Below are 13,662 nucleotides of genomic sequence, written 5' to 3'. Positions count from 1 at the left end.
GACCTTGACTTTTCTTCAATGAAAAAGCTTTAGAACCTATAAATACCCCTTCATATACTCAAAATAGGCATTAATGAAATCTTGTTTCTTTTGAGTACACATTGAATCATGGTTGCTTTCAAAGGATCGACATTGTTGAGTGGTGAATTCCAGTGGGTCACGATTTTCTTCAACAGATTCTTAGTGGATTCCATGCAGGGCTCGTTTGGTTCGCGGGAAGCATTTTCCTTCCTAGGAATATGATTCCTGGAAAACAAATTCCTAGGAAGAGGATGCCTAGGAAAGTATTTTTGGCATGTTTGGTTGACCATGGGAAAGTGACAAATTTCCAAGGTGCTTATGTTTGGTTGGCCATCCACTTTTCTAGGAAAGTTATATATAATTCCTATTATGCCCTTAATAAAAATTAGATTTTTAATGCCTCTTTAATGCTTCTTTAATGCTGAAGGGACTTTTTGGGAAAAAGTAAAAATGGAGTGATTCCCGCCTCATGGGAAAGTAACTTTCCCATGTTTCTCATGGGAAAGACTTTCCCATGAAATGTGGGAATCACATTCCCATGGGAATATAACTTTCCCTTCTCTCTCCTTTGAAAACTCCAACCAAACAAGAGGCATCTCATTACTTTCCCGTTGACCACACTTTCCCCCCTTCTTTTCCCGCGAACCAAACGAGCCCGCAATGGCAAATGCCTTCGGTAGTAAGATAAGTTATTATTTATCTTTAATTTGCCTTTTGGTTCTACTTATTTATCTTTCTATCTTAGATTTTAAAAATTTATTTAGTTTCTTTAATTCTAGAGTACAATTATCAGCACATAGTAGTTTAAATTCTATTGTGTCGCTCTAAACATCCTTCTAAGCCTCCAAAGAGTTGTGAGATGAAATGCTTCGATATCATATTTGGGAAGAGTTTTCAACAAAATAGAGAAGCTAAAAGTAGGAAAGTTCAGCTGAAATAACTAAATGACTTCAAACCTATTTCATAACCATGATAGCAATCCCAAAATGGAGATTGGTCAAGGAAAGGGATATGAAATATGCTATTAGAAATCAGAATTTGAATTACTTTAAAATTTATTGGAAAGAAAGGGGCCAAGAAACTTTGCAATGCCAAGAATTGTTCTCATACTCTAGATCCTAGGCCAGCAAAAGTAACACCCTAAATCATAATCATCAAGAAAAGAGGAATGCTTGATGCGGAACTACCGTGGACTAACTAGCAACTAGAAAGACTAAATCTAGAAGTACCATTGCTCTGCTACCATGTTATTATAACAAGAGATGGATGAAGTACAAAGAGAACAAAGAAAAGAAGAGAATAGAAAAGGAAATGAGATCAGGGTCTCACGAATTTTGACATGAGAGTCAGAAAAACAGAGGCATGTAGACCCAAACTGAATACAAAAGTCATAAAATACATAATACATACTAAGTTGAAACTCAACACATTGCTGATGCAACATTAGGCGATGAAGTTTTTCTTGTAAATTAATTAGCTTTTACTCAATCTCAAATGTGATAGACTCATGAATAAAATTCTTTAAATGCTCTTTAAAGACACAAGCACCTCCATACGCGCACACGTGTTTGTGCATGCAGGCTCATGCTCTTTTCACATAAATAAACTTTCAGACACTTACGCACGCTTTTGTGCGCACATTATTCCTTAGTTTTTTTTTTTTTTCTCACGATATTGCTTAATGGTTTATATTGTGTCACCTCTGCCTCCCATTCCATTACGAAATTTGTTTATGCTGTTGCAGTTTTGGCCTCGTATACAACATAAAGGAATGCTAATTATTGCCCGTTTTCTTTGTTGTTCATTTTAGTAGCACATAAACTGAATAAAGTTTTTTTGATTCACCAGGTCACATTTTATATTCCTATCTTTTGTTTTAACAATTTTCATTTTGTGTATCCTCTGCTAATGCACCAGAATGCTTGATAGATTTTTACCTTTGGAGAATTCTTGAAGTTAAATGGTTCTACCGAGCTGACTTTGGTTTTTAATCTCTCTTTACGCTAGTTGAATGAGCGATCGTGTCAATATCCTGTCAGTATGGATTCTTACTACAAGTGCATTAATAGTGGTCGTGGCCTTTGCTCCTTTTATAGAGTTTATTTGAAAGACCCACGTCTTAGAAAAGGTTAATGTCTTGAGGTGGTTGGCATTAGAAAACAGATTGCATTCAGGATGGAGGGTGAGCTCTGGTTGTCCTCTTTGTGTCGGCTCCTCCAAATCAATTTCTCATCTATTCATCAAATGCCTCATGCTCGATCTATCTGGTCTCCTATTGCTTCTTGTCTCAATTCCTCTTCCCTGTGGAGCTCCCGGAGGTGCAAGAAAATTCAGAAATGAGTTAGAAGTGGATGGGATCAACTGATCATGGAACTAGGGATCATGGTACTATGCTGGCAAATCTGGGACGAAAGAAACACCAGAATAATCCATAAGAAGAAGTCCTCAGCTGCTTCTGTTCCACATAAAGTTACTCTTTATTTTGTGGGGATCCATAAGGGGTGACAAACTGGTGGTATGTGAGGATCCATGGCTCCATAAAGAAGTGAACCGAGCGCAGGAAAGAGAACTTACAATAGATGCAAGACCTGTTTAGACGTATACATTCACATGACCGAGAAAGAAACATCGAAAGAAGAAAATGAAATGGACAGACAAGCCTTGCCATAGAATAAGAAACAGTGACAGCAATCCAGGTTGCTGCAACAGAACTAAAAACCTTACGGTTGAAAAATAAATGGATGATGAAATCAACTCTCAGATAGCTGAGAGAATCATCTGATCTACAACAGGAAGCAGAGATGGCGTGACCTAAGTGGAAACCTTCTGCTATCTACTTCCTTGCCATTAACAGCTTAAACCATTGCACTTCTCGCAAATGCATAAGCCCCATTCCTGCTCATTGCTAAAGAAACCACCTCCCAAAACAGGGCAGGTTGTGTGAACTATAAATACAACCGTATCATCTGATCCTCTCCATCTTCATTAGATGTTTGTGAATGCTGCATTTCACTTTCAACTGCACATCTTTTACATGGCATAAAACCTCTTGTTGACTTATCAGAGCCAGAATTTTTAATATTGAAAGCTGAGTGATCAGTTGGCTTTAGCCCCAAGGTTGGTGCTGGTTCCTTCGTGGGATTTTCTTCTTTCTGCCAGTCAACAACAGCATTTTGATCACCTACTCCTACTTCACAAACAGAAGTAGTGTTAGAACCAGTCCAAGAACATTCCCTCTGTATCTCTTTGTCATCTACTCTTCCTGTCCATGATTGAGGAGGATGCTGCGTAGCACTTATGTTTTGCTGATGGATAAATGGGAATGGTAGATTCCCATAGAAAGACCACCAAGGCAGGAGGAGAATACTGGTCTCTGTTGTGTTCTCCCCAACAAATGGCAAACCGTGACTTAATGGGTGCATACCACCATCCAATGGATTCCATGCGCTTCGGCCTTGAGCCTCAGAAAAAACTCCATGGGTAGCCTTTTGCAGGGCTAGCTCAGTTGGAGCATGCAGATTCACATCGTTGTTACCACAGTGGGTGTTAAGGTCAGCAGTAGGTGATGGCTTGACAAACTGTACCATGTTCCCAATGTTGGAAGAAGATGGCTTGTCTGAATTGATCCCCAGGACTGTCCTTCCAAACAGCTTAAGAGTTGGTGCGGGTGCTTCTATCGATGAAATTTCTTCGGTAGGAGCATGACCATCAGGACGCTGGCCTAATTCCTGATGACAGATGGAATAAAACAATCAGTTCATAACAGAATTAATCTTTTGTAACAATTTGCCAGGGAATTCTGATGCTTATAAAGAGATTACTTCTGCAGGCTGTTCTCCCATAGTCAACGCAATGGCCCCTGAGGCTGGTAATTGAAACTTATTTGATTCAGCAGCAAGGTTCTCCTCTCCAGCTGACAAGGTTGGTGACTGACCTCCATTGACTTGCTCATTTGATTCAGCAGCAGATGCAACTGGTGATGTACAACTGTTTGGGGGATTCAAAAAAAATGAGCCTAAGGTATCTGATCCAATTGCAGATAGGACAGATGTTGGTGATCCATTCTCCTGTTCATTGGCAGAGGGGATCTGCAATGAAGGCTTCTCCAGTTGTTTCAGAATTGGGATTCGCTTGCTGGATGAATGGCCCAGCTTACGAGGATATGGGTGCAACGGTTTCCTCTTTGGTCGAGGAGGAGGTATCTCAATAGGCTGCAAGGTACATGCACTGTTACCAGTTGACTCTCGCACCACCTGGACCAGAAAGTATCACAATGTGATTAAAGAGAAAAGCCAGCATTGAGCTGGGCAGACGGTGCATGAACATCTGTTATGCTCATCTCCATGAATGATCTTACTTCATTAATCAAGTAAGACCAACCATGGACATAAAATGGTGGAGAAATGGTTACTGGAGGAAGGGCAATGGACCTTGGAGAAAAACTTCTGAGCATGGCTTCGAATCTGAACTGCAGTCTTGGTGCCTATGTATTCTGCAAGTAGGTTGTAAGTCAGGAACAATATGAAGAGATAAGACCAATAAACATTTCATTTGAAAAGAAAAGAAATTCACTACTTACCTTCAATGCGACGCCAGGCACGCCCATACAGTTGTAGAGCTTCGAGAAACTTCTTGTGTTCTTCTTCAGTCCACTTCTCTCGCTGTTTTGTTATCGTGTATGGTTTCCTTACCTAAAGAAAAGAATAGGAGAAACATAAGTTACGAAAGGAAAGAAACCAAAACTTCAATTACAAAATGATTTGCACAACTAGGAAATGGAAGATACCTTATGGATAAGTTCATCCCCATATGAAGTCACTTCGTTCGACTGAAGGCCGCATGTAGATTTAGCTTTGACATCCACATGCATTTGATCATTGGGCTCACATGCGGGCTTGGGATTTGTGCTTTCAGTTTTTCCCTAAAAGAAAACCACCCAAATTGTTTACGCTAAATAGACCCAGCATTTAAATCAAATTATCTTGATATAGATATTCAGTGCCCTATATATCTTTCATAAAACTATAATAATACACATTAGAGATATAAAAATTAATATGATAAAGTCCGACTCCAAAAACTTGAGTTCATAGGCAGGCAGGCCCATGGGTGCCTAAACACCACTAGGGTCCCTAGCACTTCCGGTGTTGGACTATTCCTCAACAAATATAGATTCACATCTATGTCTTCTGGAAAACTTAGCCTATTATGGTTATGAGCAATCACCCAAAAACACAAAATTTTGACATTTGGACTAGTTAACAATCATGTTTAAATTAAGATAGAGCTAAGCTACTTGAATGTCTTCTGCCCTTCTTTCAATCATCACTTCAACCTCTAAAAGTACAAGTGAACAAACATCTTGTCTTAGACTATTAAAAAGATATTCTATATGACACTCAACCTCTACATAAAAATGGAATCATGTAACTGTACTGAAAAGACATGTCCAAAGTTTCCATATTAGCTAATCATGTTAAAAGCTAGCATCTTTCCTAGCAAAAAAAAAAAAGGTAGCATCTTTCATTTTCTCTTTTTCCCTTTTTTTTCCATAAAGCAACTATATAGATATTTCTGCAGATGATTCAGTTCCAAAATTCAATTTAGTAGAGCCAATACAATTTCATGACACATATACTGGGTTTACAAATTTCATGAGAAAGGGCATCCTAGTGCATGAGGCTCCACCACTGCAGGGTTTTAATATTTCGAACCCATGGCATCTAGGTCCCAATGAAACAATGTTACCATTGTGCGAAAGCCCACTCTCTTATTTACAAACCTCATGAAAATAGGCAACAAAATTATTGCTCCTGAACCAGCCAAAATCCTACAAGTAAATAGCCATATAAAGATACCGCATAATCAATCCCAAATTCAGAGAAAATAAACATTTCTTTTTTTCCCATTCTTTGGATAGATTTTAGGCCAGGAGGCCAAACCTGTTTTCATCAAGACAACGAAAAGAGATAAAAGAATTATTTCTGCAATTTACAACTATAAGGAACTCAGAAAAATAAAGCAGAAAAACAGGAAAAAGAGGCACCACCTGTAGGTAATATAATATATACCTGAATATCCATTGCTACAGGTTCTGTCACTTTAGGATCTTGAAGCTCACTCCGTAGAACGGAAATCCACCAACCTTTGCTTCCACCTGTTTGAATTCTTCCTTCCAACTCCCTTTCTCCACAGCATATAATTAACCGCTAAACTCCTCGATCTTTCAACTGTATCTCCTGTTGTATCAGCTCCCAAAACGCTATAATTTATCACATCAAAGCCTCCAAAATCCACATGCAGCTCATCCCAAGACGTTTCTGAAAATCAAGGCCAACCAGAATCAATGGTTTCTGCTTTCATCACAGAATTAAGCACATTCCTTATTTTTGGGAGGAGGGAAAAAAAAACACTTCAAATCTATCCAATCCATATTTTGGTAAGTAATATATCCAATCCTTTAAAGATTCATACTCCAATAAATCTCAACATGGGGAAAAGCACATAAAACGAAAATAGAACCTAATTAAATCCTTACAAGCTTCTTTTCAATACTGAAAGAAAAGATCAACAAGAGCATTCCCAACTCTAGCACCTTGAAAGGAGGAAACAAAAAAGCATGCCAAAAATGACAGAAAAATGAGCTGCTTTCTCTCAAGCACCACGAATAAAAACTGGCAAATACCTCTCCAAAATCAGAAAGATGGTCCGGGGGTCCGAAATCCAGACCTCGTGTTCCACTGCGATTTCGGTCCAGAATCCAAATCCTTGATTCCTATACTTCCTTCCTTCCAAGATTTGGGAAAATTTTGGAGCAAGAAAGAAAAAGAGGGGAGAGGGAGAGGGACACGAAAGAGGGGGAGCAACGGAACCAGGTGGGTTATTGAGTTTGAGGCCGAGAAAAGGAAACGAGAAGGTCTAATTATTAGATGCAGTCCCAGTGGACCAGTCCAATAGCCACTCGCCACATTATCTTCTCTTATTTAAACATTTCTAGATCAAATGAGGGTGCCTTTTATCCCCTCCGGGAAGGAGAGGAAAAAAAGGGCGATGCCGCCACGTCAGAAGTGCTTTTTTTTCTTCTTCGCTCTTTTCGGGTCCTTTTCCATGGAAAAGTCGAGAACCCGTTCGTTACTTGTGGCTGGCGTTGCACGATCCCCGGTCCCGTGGCCCCAGCGTTGCCCCGACCTCCCCCGCTTTTTAATTCCGGCTCTTGGTTTACCGTCCGGGATAAATAAATTAATATAAGGCCCCCTTTTTTTTAACCGGCCACTCATGCTAATTTCGCATGAGCATTACCTATAAAGTCAAGAGCCAAAATACTCCACAACGGTAGAAAAACGGATAAATAGCAAGTCCAAAAAATCTCTTTAGAATGATGAGCGGCAAAAAAGACGACCCAGTCAGCAGCTATGTTCGCTTTCCAAAACACATAGGCAGCCTGAAAAACAACACACTTATGTAATAACTGTATGACGTCCTCTAAAAATTAGGTTTTACCACCGAAGTGGTAGCCTAGTGGGAACGGGGCTTGTCTTCTACCAGGATGGTTCAAGTTCGAAACGCGCGAGCATCGATTAAATTCGGAGACCGGATGATCCATGTTTGGACGCTGCTGGTGGAAGTGCTACTGGTCTGCTGGCAACTGAAGTAGTGTTGGGGTGACGTACTCACACGTGGATAACCATGGGTGGAGAGGGCACGCGGAAATTTATGACTTGAATCGAACATGCTTCAGCAGGGAGAGGCCTAGTGCAGGTTGCTACGCGTGTGAGGTTCTTCTCGCCCCCTTCTTTCTTTTTTTTCCGCAAAAAAAATAAATTAAATTAGGTTTTATTTTTTTTTCTAGTGAGGTATGAGGGGCATATTGGGAAAGAGAATTTCTAAAATATCTAGTACCGCTAAAAATTGGGAGGAACGACGGCCAAGAGTCGTGGAATAAAAGCGGCAGAGACAGGGAACGGGGGAACTTTCGTTACGGCTGTCGACACGTCAGCGTCGATTGCCGCCTCTGGCTCGCCGTGATGACACGTGTTATGTCCATACACCACAAACTATAAAATAGTGGGATTGGGCTTCCCTCCACCACCGGGGACAGGGTTGTTATCAAAAAATATTTGGACGAAAGAGGACCACATGTTTTACGGGTGGGATATTTTTAGTGGAAGTTTATTTATTTATTTATGGTGCCGTGGATTCGCAGCGGGAATTCGGGGAGAGAACGGTCAAGTACGGTAAACATGTTTATCGGAGAATTCCAGAATTTGTGGGGCACAGATGACCGGGGGATCATGGCCGTTCAATAGGGTTAGGTCCTCCAGTATTCAAAATGGACGGTCCAACAGCTCCCTTGAAATAGACTCCGCAATGGCCATGTTTATAATCAAAATGTTACAGTTTTATTGCATATATATATATATGCAAGTGCAATGATGCATGCTAAAGGGTGTCCTGGAAATTAAAAGAATTTGAAGCAAGCACAACTCCATTGGTAACCTAAGAGTTAGATAAAATAAGGCTAATATAAAGATAATTGAAAATAAAATAGGATTGATTGTTGAGTACAAATTCACTTTAAACTTCTTCTATCATAACTCTAGTTATACCCTATCCAAAGGGAGGTGTATCAGCTAGAATCACAATCAAAAGGATGAAATGTCCGGAGAATATGAGAATCTCGAAAGACATATTTATTTCTAATGCTTGGGTGCTAGGGTTCACAATGTATGGATATGTCATATATTGCATCACCATCTTGATTAATGGCTGATGGGATGAGGGAGATATTGTTTATGCTACATTCTGACACCCAAGAATAATTGTACAGGTGGCAGTACTGGATAAAACAAAGCAAAGGGAAATTTTGAATCGAAAAAAATCTCCAACCAAGTACCTAGGCAAAGAACCTAGAGATCGAAGCTTTGACATCATCCAATTTGGCTTGAGGAACATGATGAGTAATTGAGAAGCAGTTTGACAAACATGGATAGATTGAACAATCGTTAAAGAGACGAAGTGAAGACTGCTATCGAGTTAGACCGATCTTCTCCTTATAGATATCTTTCCATTGGCCTAACTAAAAGGATCGGGATATAGGATTGAACAGTCATTAGAAACAATGCAGGATCAACGATTATCGGCATATGGCAAGCAGAAGAATAGTGGCACCATTACTGAAACTGCCAACAAAAGTGGAGTCTAGATGTAGGCAAGTATTCACACTAAATATGGGTAGTTACCGTATTTTGTTTGCAAGTTTATGTATAAATACTAGGATGTAATTATAAGAAAGCTTTTTTGGCCAATCAAACACCCATTGTTATCTTTATCTTTATCTTGTATTTGCCTTTAGTTATCTTAGTTTATCCTTAGATATTAAAGTAGAATTTTAACTTTGGTTGCAACCTTCTTCTCCTCTTTTGGGCAGATAATATTATGGTAGTAAAATTTTCTGAAGGTCAAGGCATGAGGACCTATGCTATCAATCATCCTATCTTCTTTCTAGTTATTAATATCGGTGGCTGTCTAACACACTTGCACAAACATGCTAGGGATGCGCGTACCGTTCTTCTCTCCCCAATAGAGAATCTAGGGGCCAACAAGGGCCATGATCAATTTCTTAAAAATTTTATACCAACAGGTCTAGAATTTGAATTGGAATAATGGTTAAATAATTTTTATATTTAACATGTTGTTAGATGGTCACATATTAAGAAAATCTAGATATTACGAGGGATGTTAGATGAGCAAGGAGTTTGCAAGGGGCTCTTGCTTGCTTGGCTAGAACCAAGTAAGAGCCAAGCTAGTGCAAGGCATAAGTCTCTCTAGCTAGCTTAGCTTTAAGCTAGGTACCATCGGATCAGGTCAGATCAAATATTGATCAGGTCGAATACAAGAACGATCAATAAATTTATCTACCTAAATCCAATATGTTTATTAAACAAGTCAAAAATCATGATCCGAATCCGACCATTTTATGAAACTGCATGTAATCTAATACAATCTATAATGAATTGAATCACGGTACATGGGTTAAAGTATCAACCATTGCGGCTTCTATTTTAAGCTATATACAAAAATAAGCAGATAAGCAGTATATAATATATAATTATATTTACTATATAATTAAAATTTAGTTTTATATTCTAATTAATAATAATAATAATAATCTAGTTCAATTGTAGTATTGAAGATAATAAAAATTAGCTTAAAGTGTGGGGGTGGTTGAGTGTGTGCGTGCATATGTGCGTGCGTGCATGCGCGTGCACATGTGTGTTGTGTACATGCAAGCTGAAAGTTTGGGAAACATTATGCTCTCGCTGAATCTTTTGAAGTAACAGTTTGCAAGCTGCTTGACTACCAAGCACAATTACATAAGTTCATTCGAGCTAAACTCTATTAAAAAATAACTCAAGCTTGGGCTAGTCTTACCTCGCTCTAGGTCCTCCCTTTTATCTTTTGTGATGGTCAGATTTTTTTTTCATGTTTAGTAGTTTTTGCATAACCTCTCCTTTTATAAATATATCTCTTTTTACATATTTTCAAATAAATCTCTCTTATTTCAAAACTTATTATGAAATAGGGCAACCTTTTATCAATTATAATAAAATATTGTTTTTTATCTCACTCAAATTTATAGACCTCTTTTCTAGGGAGCAATAGATGCATTTCAACATCATTATTATTGAATTCTTTGAGCTTTTTTGCTACCATCATTACAGCAATTAAGACAGTTTCGGAGACAACAATGTTAATACATACTGCATTTCACCAAAATAGAAGAATTTTTGAATAAAGAATTCATGATATAAAGATATATAAAAGTGAGTCTTTTGTACATAAAAAAGGATTATTTTTTTTTTCTTCATGGTAACTTAAGAGAAGGGGACAATGCTTCACGTTTGACCCAATTAATCCACTATAGAATGCGTTAAGTTATCTATTTAATAAAATGATCGGATTCAAATCATAATTTTTGATTTGATTGATAAATAAATTGAATTCAGATGGACAAATTTTTGATTGGCCTTATATCCTATTCATATGTGATCCCACCTGGCTCGATTACCTACCTAAGAGTCCATGCTGTCATCTATTGGATGACTGAGGATCACTTGATGATATTTTATTTATAGATTTTTTGCATGGATACCTTTCTAAATATCGAATTTTGCATGAATATCCTTCCAAAATTTATATTTGCATGTATATCCTAGTAAAACTCTGTTGCTGTACAAATGCCCGTAATATAACGGTTGTTCTAACCGTGTTAAGAAAAAATCATATTTATATTAATTAAAAATAAAATAAAATGTTAAAATTATGCTATTGTTCCTGTCTTCTTTTTCTGCTATCATCGCGATCTATTTGCATGTCTACCCATTAAGAGTATTTTAGTCATTTTAATTTGAAACCGTTAATTTTTTAACGTCGTTAGATAGAATGGATATATATGCAAAAACAAAAATAAAAAAAAAGGATAGAATGACAAAACAAGTATTTTACGAGAGTATACATGCAAATATAAGTTTGAAAAGAATATTCATGCAAAATTCGATATTTAAAAAAATATTCATGTAAAAAACTATTTATTTATTTATTTATTTATTTTGATACTTCGACCAGTCCGATTTAGGCGGGCCAACCTTTTCCAAATATCTTCCCTTTGCGTGGGGAGACCTCCCGGCAAAGCCGCCGTCAAGTACCTACCACCAAAAGATACATATTAATATCCAGCCACTATTTACCGGATTAGTGTCATATCTAGGGAAAGCCAAATTGCCACTCAATAGATACTTGTTCGTGAAGACCACGTCCCATAGATTTCTAAGGGGCCAGTGACAATGCCAGTTTGTGGACCAAGAAAAGTGACCCTGGATACCGAAACCAGAGGACCCGTTCGATCCTCATCCCAGATATTTCGAAGGGGACACTGACAATGCCAGCCTGTGGACCAACAAAACGTATCCTGGATACAAAATCTAGAGAGCATTCCACGTTCGCTCCCTCTTTATTTCGTAGGTCGGCCGAGGACTAGCTGGAAACATATGGTTGTGGAGGCAGATCTTATGGCAGATCTTATCATGTCTCGCATATTTATACAAGTATACAAAGCTACAAACCATATCAAGGCACTAATAATTTTAGAATTTTTTTTAATCAAAAATTTATTCAAATAATTTTTATAATAGCTCCAACATAACATAAATTAACATATACTAACTATTTACTTAAATCAAAGAAAATATTCTAACAAGTTTAAATAGTCTGACTATAACTTTAATAATTGAAGGTATCTTCAAAAGAACTAACGCACTCTCCAAGCTCCGAGCAATCATGCATCCGTGTCACGTCCCCGCCTCCGCGGAGCACGTGAGGCACCCAGTGCCCACATGGGGGCCACATGAGGAGGGAACACGGGGCTCTCCTGCCAGATATTGTCCGGTTCTGGGGCTTCACGCAAGCGTCCTTCACCCCTCCCCGGTTTTGTTTTCCTCCCAAAACGCGTCTGCAGAATTTGAAGTCACCCGCCTCATATGCCCAGGCTCTGGAACGAGTCTTTCCGATGTGGGACTATTGGGCCTCACACCCTTCCCACCATCGGACAAGAGTCGTCCTCGGCTCTGAAACCAAATGTCACGCCCCCGCCTCCGCGGAGCATGTGAGGCACCCAGTGCCCACGTGGGGGCCACATGAGAGGGGAACACGGAGCTTTCCTGCCAGATATTGTCCGGTTCTGGGGCTTCATGCAAGCGTCCTTCACCCCTCCCCGGTTTTGTTTTCCTCCCAAAACGCGTCTGCAGGATTTGGAGTCACCCGCCTCATATGCCCAGGCTCTGGAACGAGTCTTTCCGATGAGGAAAACAAAACCAAGGAGGGGTGAAGGACGCTTGCGTGAAGCCCCAGAACCGGACAATATCTGGCAGGAGAGCCCTGTGTTCCCCCCTCATGTGGCCCCCACGTGGGCACTGGGTGCCTCACGTGCTCCGTGGAGGCGGGGGCGTGACATTTGATATCAGAGCCGAGGACGGCTCTTGTCCGATGGTGGGAAGGGTGTGAGGCTCAATAGTCCTACATCGGAAAGACTCGTTCCAGAGCCTGGGCATATGAGGCGGGTGTCTCCAAATCCTGCAGACGCGTTTTGGGAGGAAAACAAAACCGAGGAGGGATGAAGGACGCTTGCGTGAAGCCCCAGAACCGGACAATATCTGGCAGGGGAGCCCCGTGTTCCCCCCTCATGTGGCCCCCACGTGGGCACTGGGTGCCTCACATGCTCCGCGGAGGTGGGGGCGTGACATTTGGTTTCAGAGCCGAGGACGGCTCTTGTCCGATGGTGGGAAGGGTGTGAGGCCCAATAGTCCCACATCGGAAAGACTCGTTCCAGAGCCTGGGCATATGAGGCGGGTGACTCTAAATCCTGCAGACGCGTTTTGGGAGGAAAACAAAACCGGGGAGGGATGAAGGACGCTTGCGTGAAGCCCCAGAACCGGACAATATCTGGCAGGAGAGCCCCGTGTTCCCCCCTCATGTGGCCCCCACGTGGGCACTGGGTGCCTCACGTGCTCCGTGGAGGCGGGGGTGTGACAATCCGGATCTAAAAAATAGAAAAAATATAATAATGAGCTACACTAGCCCAGTAAG

The 13,662-nt window shown here is 40.1% G+C and overlaps 1 protein-coding gene across 1 annotated transcript; it reads right to left on the bottom strand.

Moving 5' to 3' along the window:
* Positions 1 to 2,573: 2,573 nt before the first annotated feature.
* On the bottom strand, positions 2,574 to 7,130 carry LOC103710542 (protein REVEILLE 1-like). The gene is made up of 7 exons (XM_008796307.4): positions 6,707 to 7,130; positions 6,093 to 6,341; positions 4,808 to 4,942; positions 4,601 to 4,712; positions 4,452 to 4,513; positions 3,843 to 4,274; positions 2,574 to 3,749 (listed from the first exon to the last, which is right to left on the bottom strand). The coding sequence occupies exons 2-7, from the start codon at positions 6,102 to 6,104 to the stop codon at positions 2,967 to 2,969; spliced, it is 1,536 nt and encodes a 511-aa protein (XP_008794529.3). The 5' UTR covers positions 6,105 to 6,341; positions 6,707 to 7,130; the 3' UTR covers positions 2,574 to 2,966.
* Between the last annotated feature and the right edge of the window lie 6,532 nt (positions 7,131 to 13,662).

The sequence above is a fragment of the Phoenix dactylifera genome, chromosome 3, assembly GCF_051530095.1.
Source record: "Phoenix dactylifera cultivar Ajwa chromosome 3, Ajwa_hap1_PhDact_Kaust_v1.1, whole genome shotgun sequence".
In the NCBI taxonomy this organism is placed as follows: domain Eukaryota; kingdom Viridiplantae; phylum Streptophyta; class Magnoliopsida; order Arecales; family Arecaceae; genus Phoenix; species Phoenix dactylifera.
The sequence above is the reverse complement of the archived record's forward strand: the minus strand, read 5'-3'. Positions and strand labels throughout refer to the sequence as shown.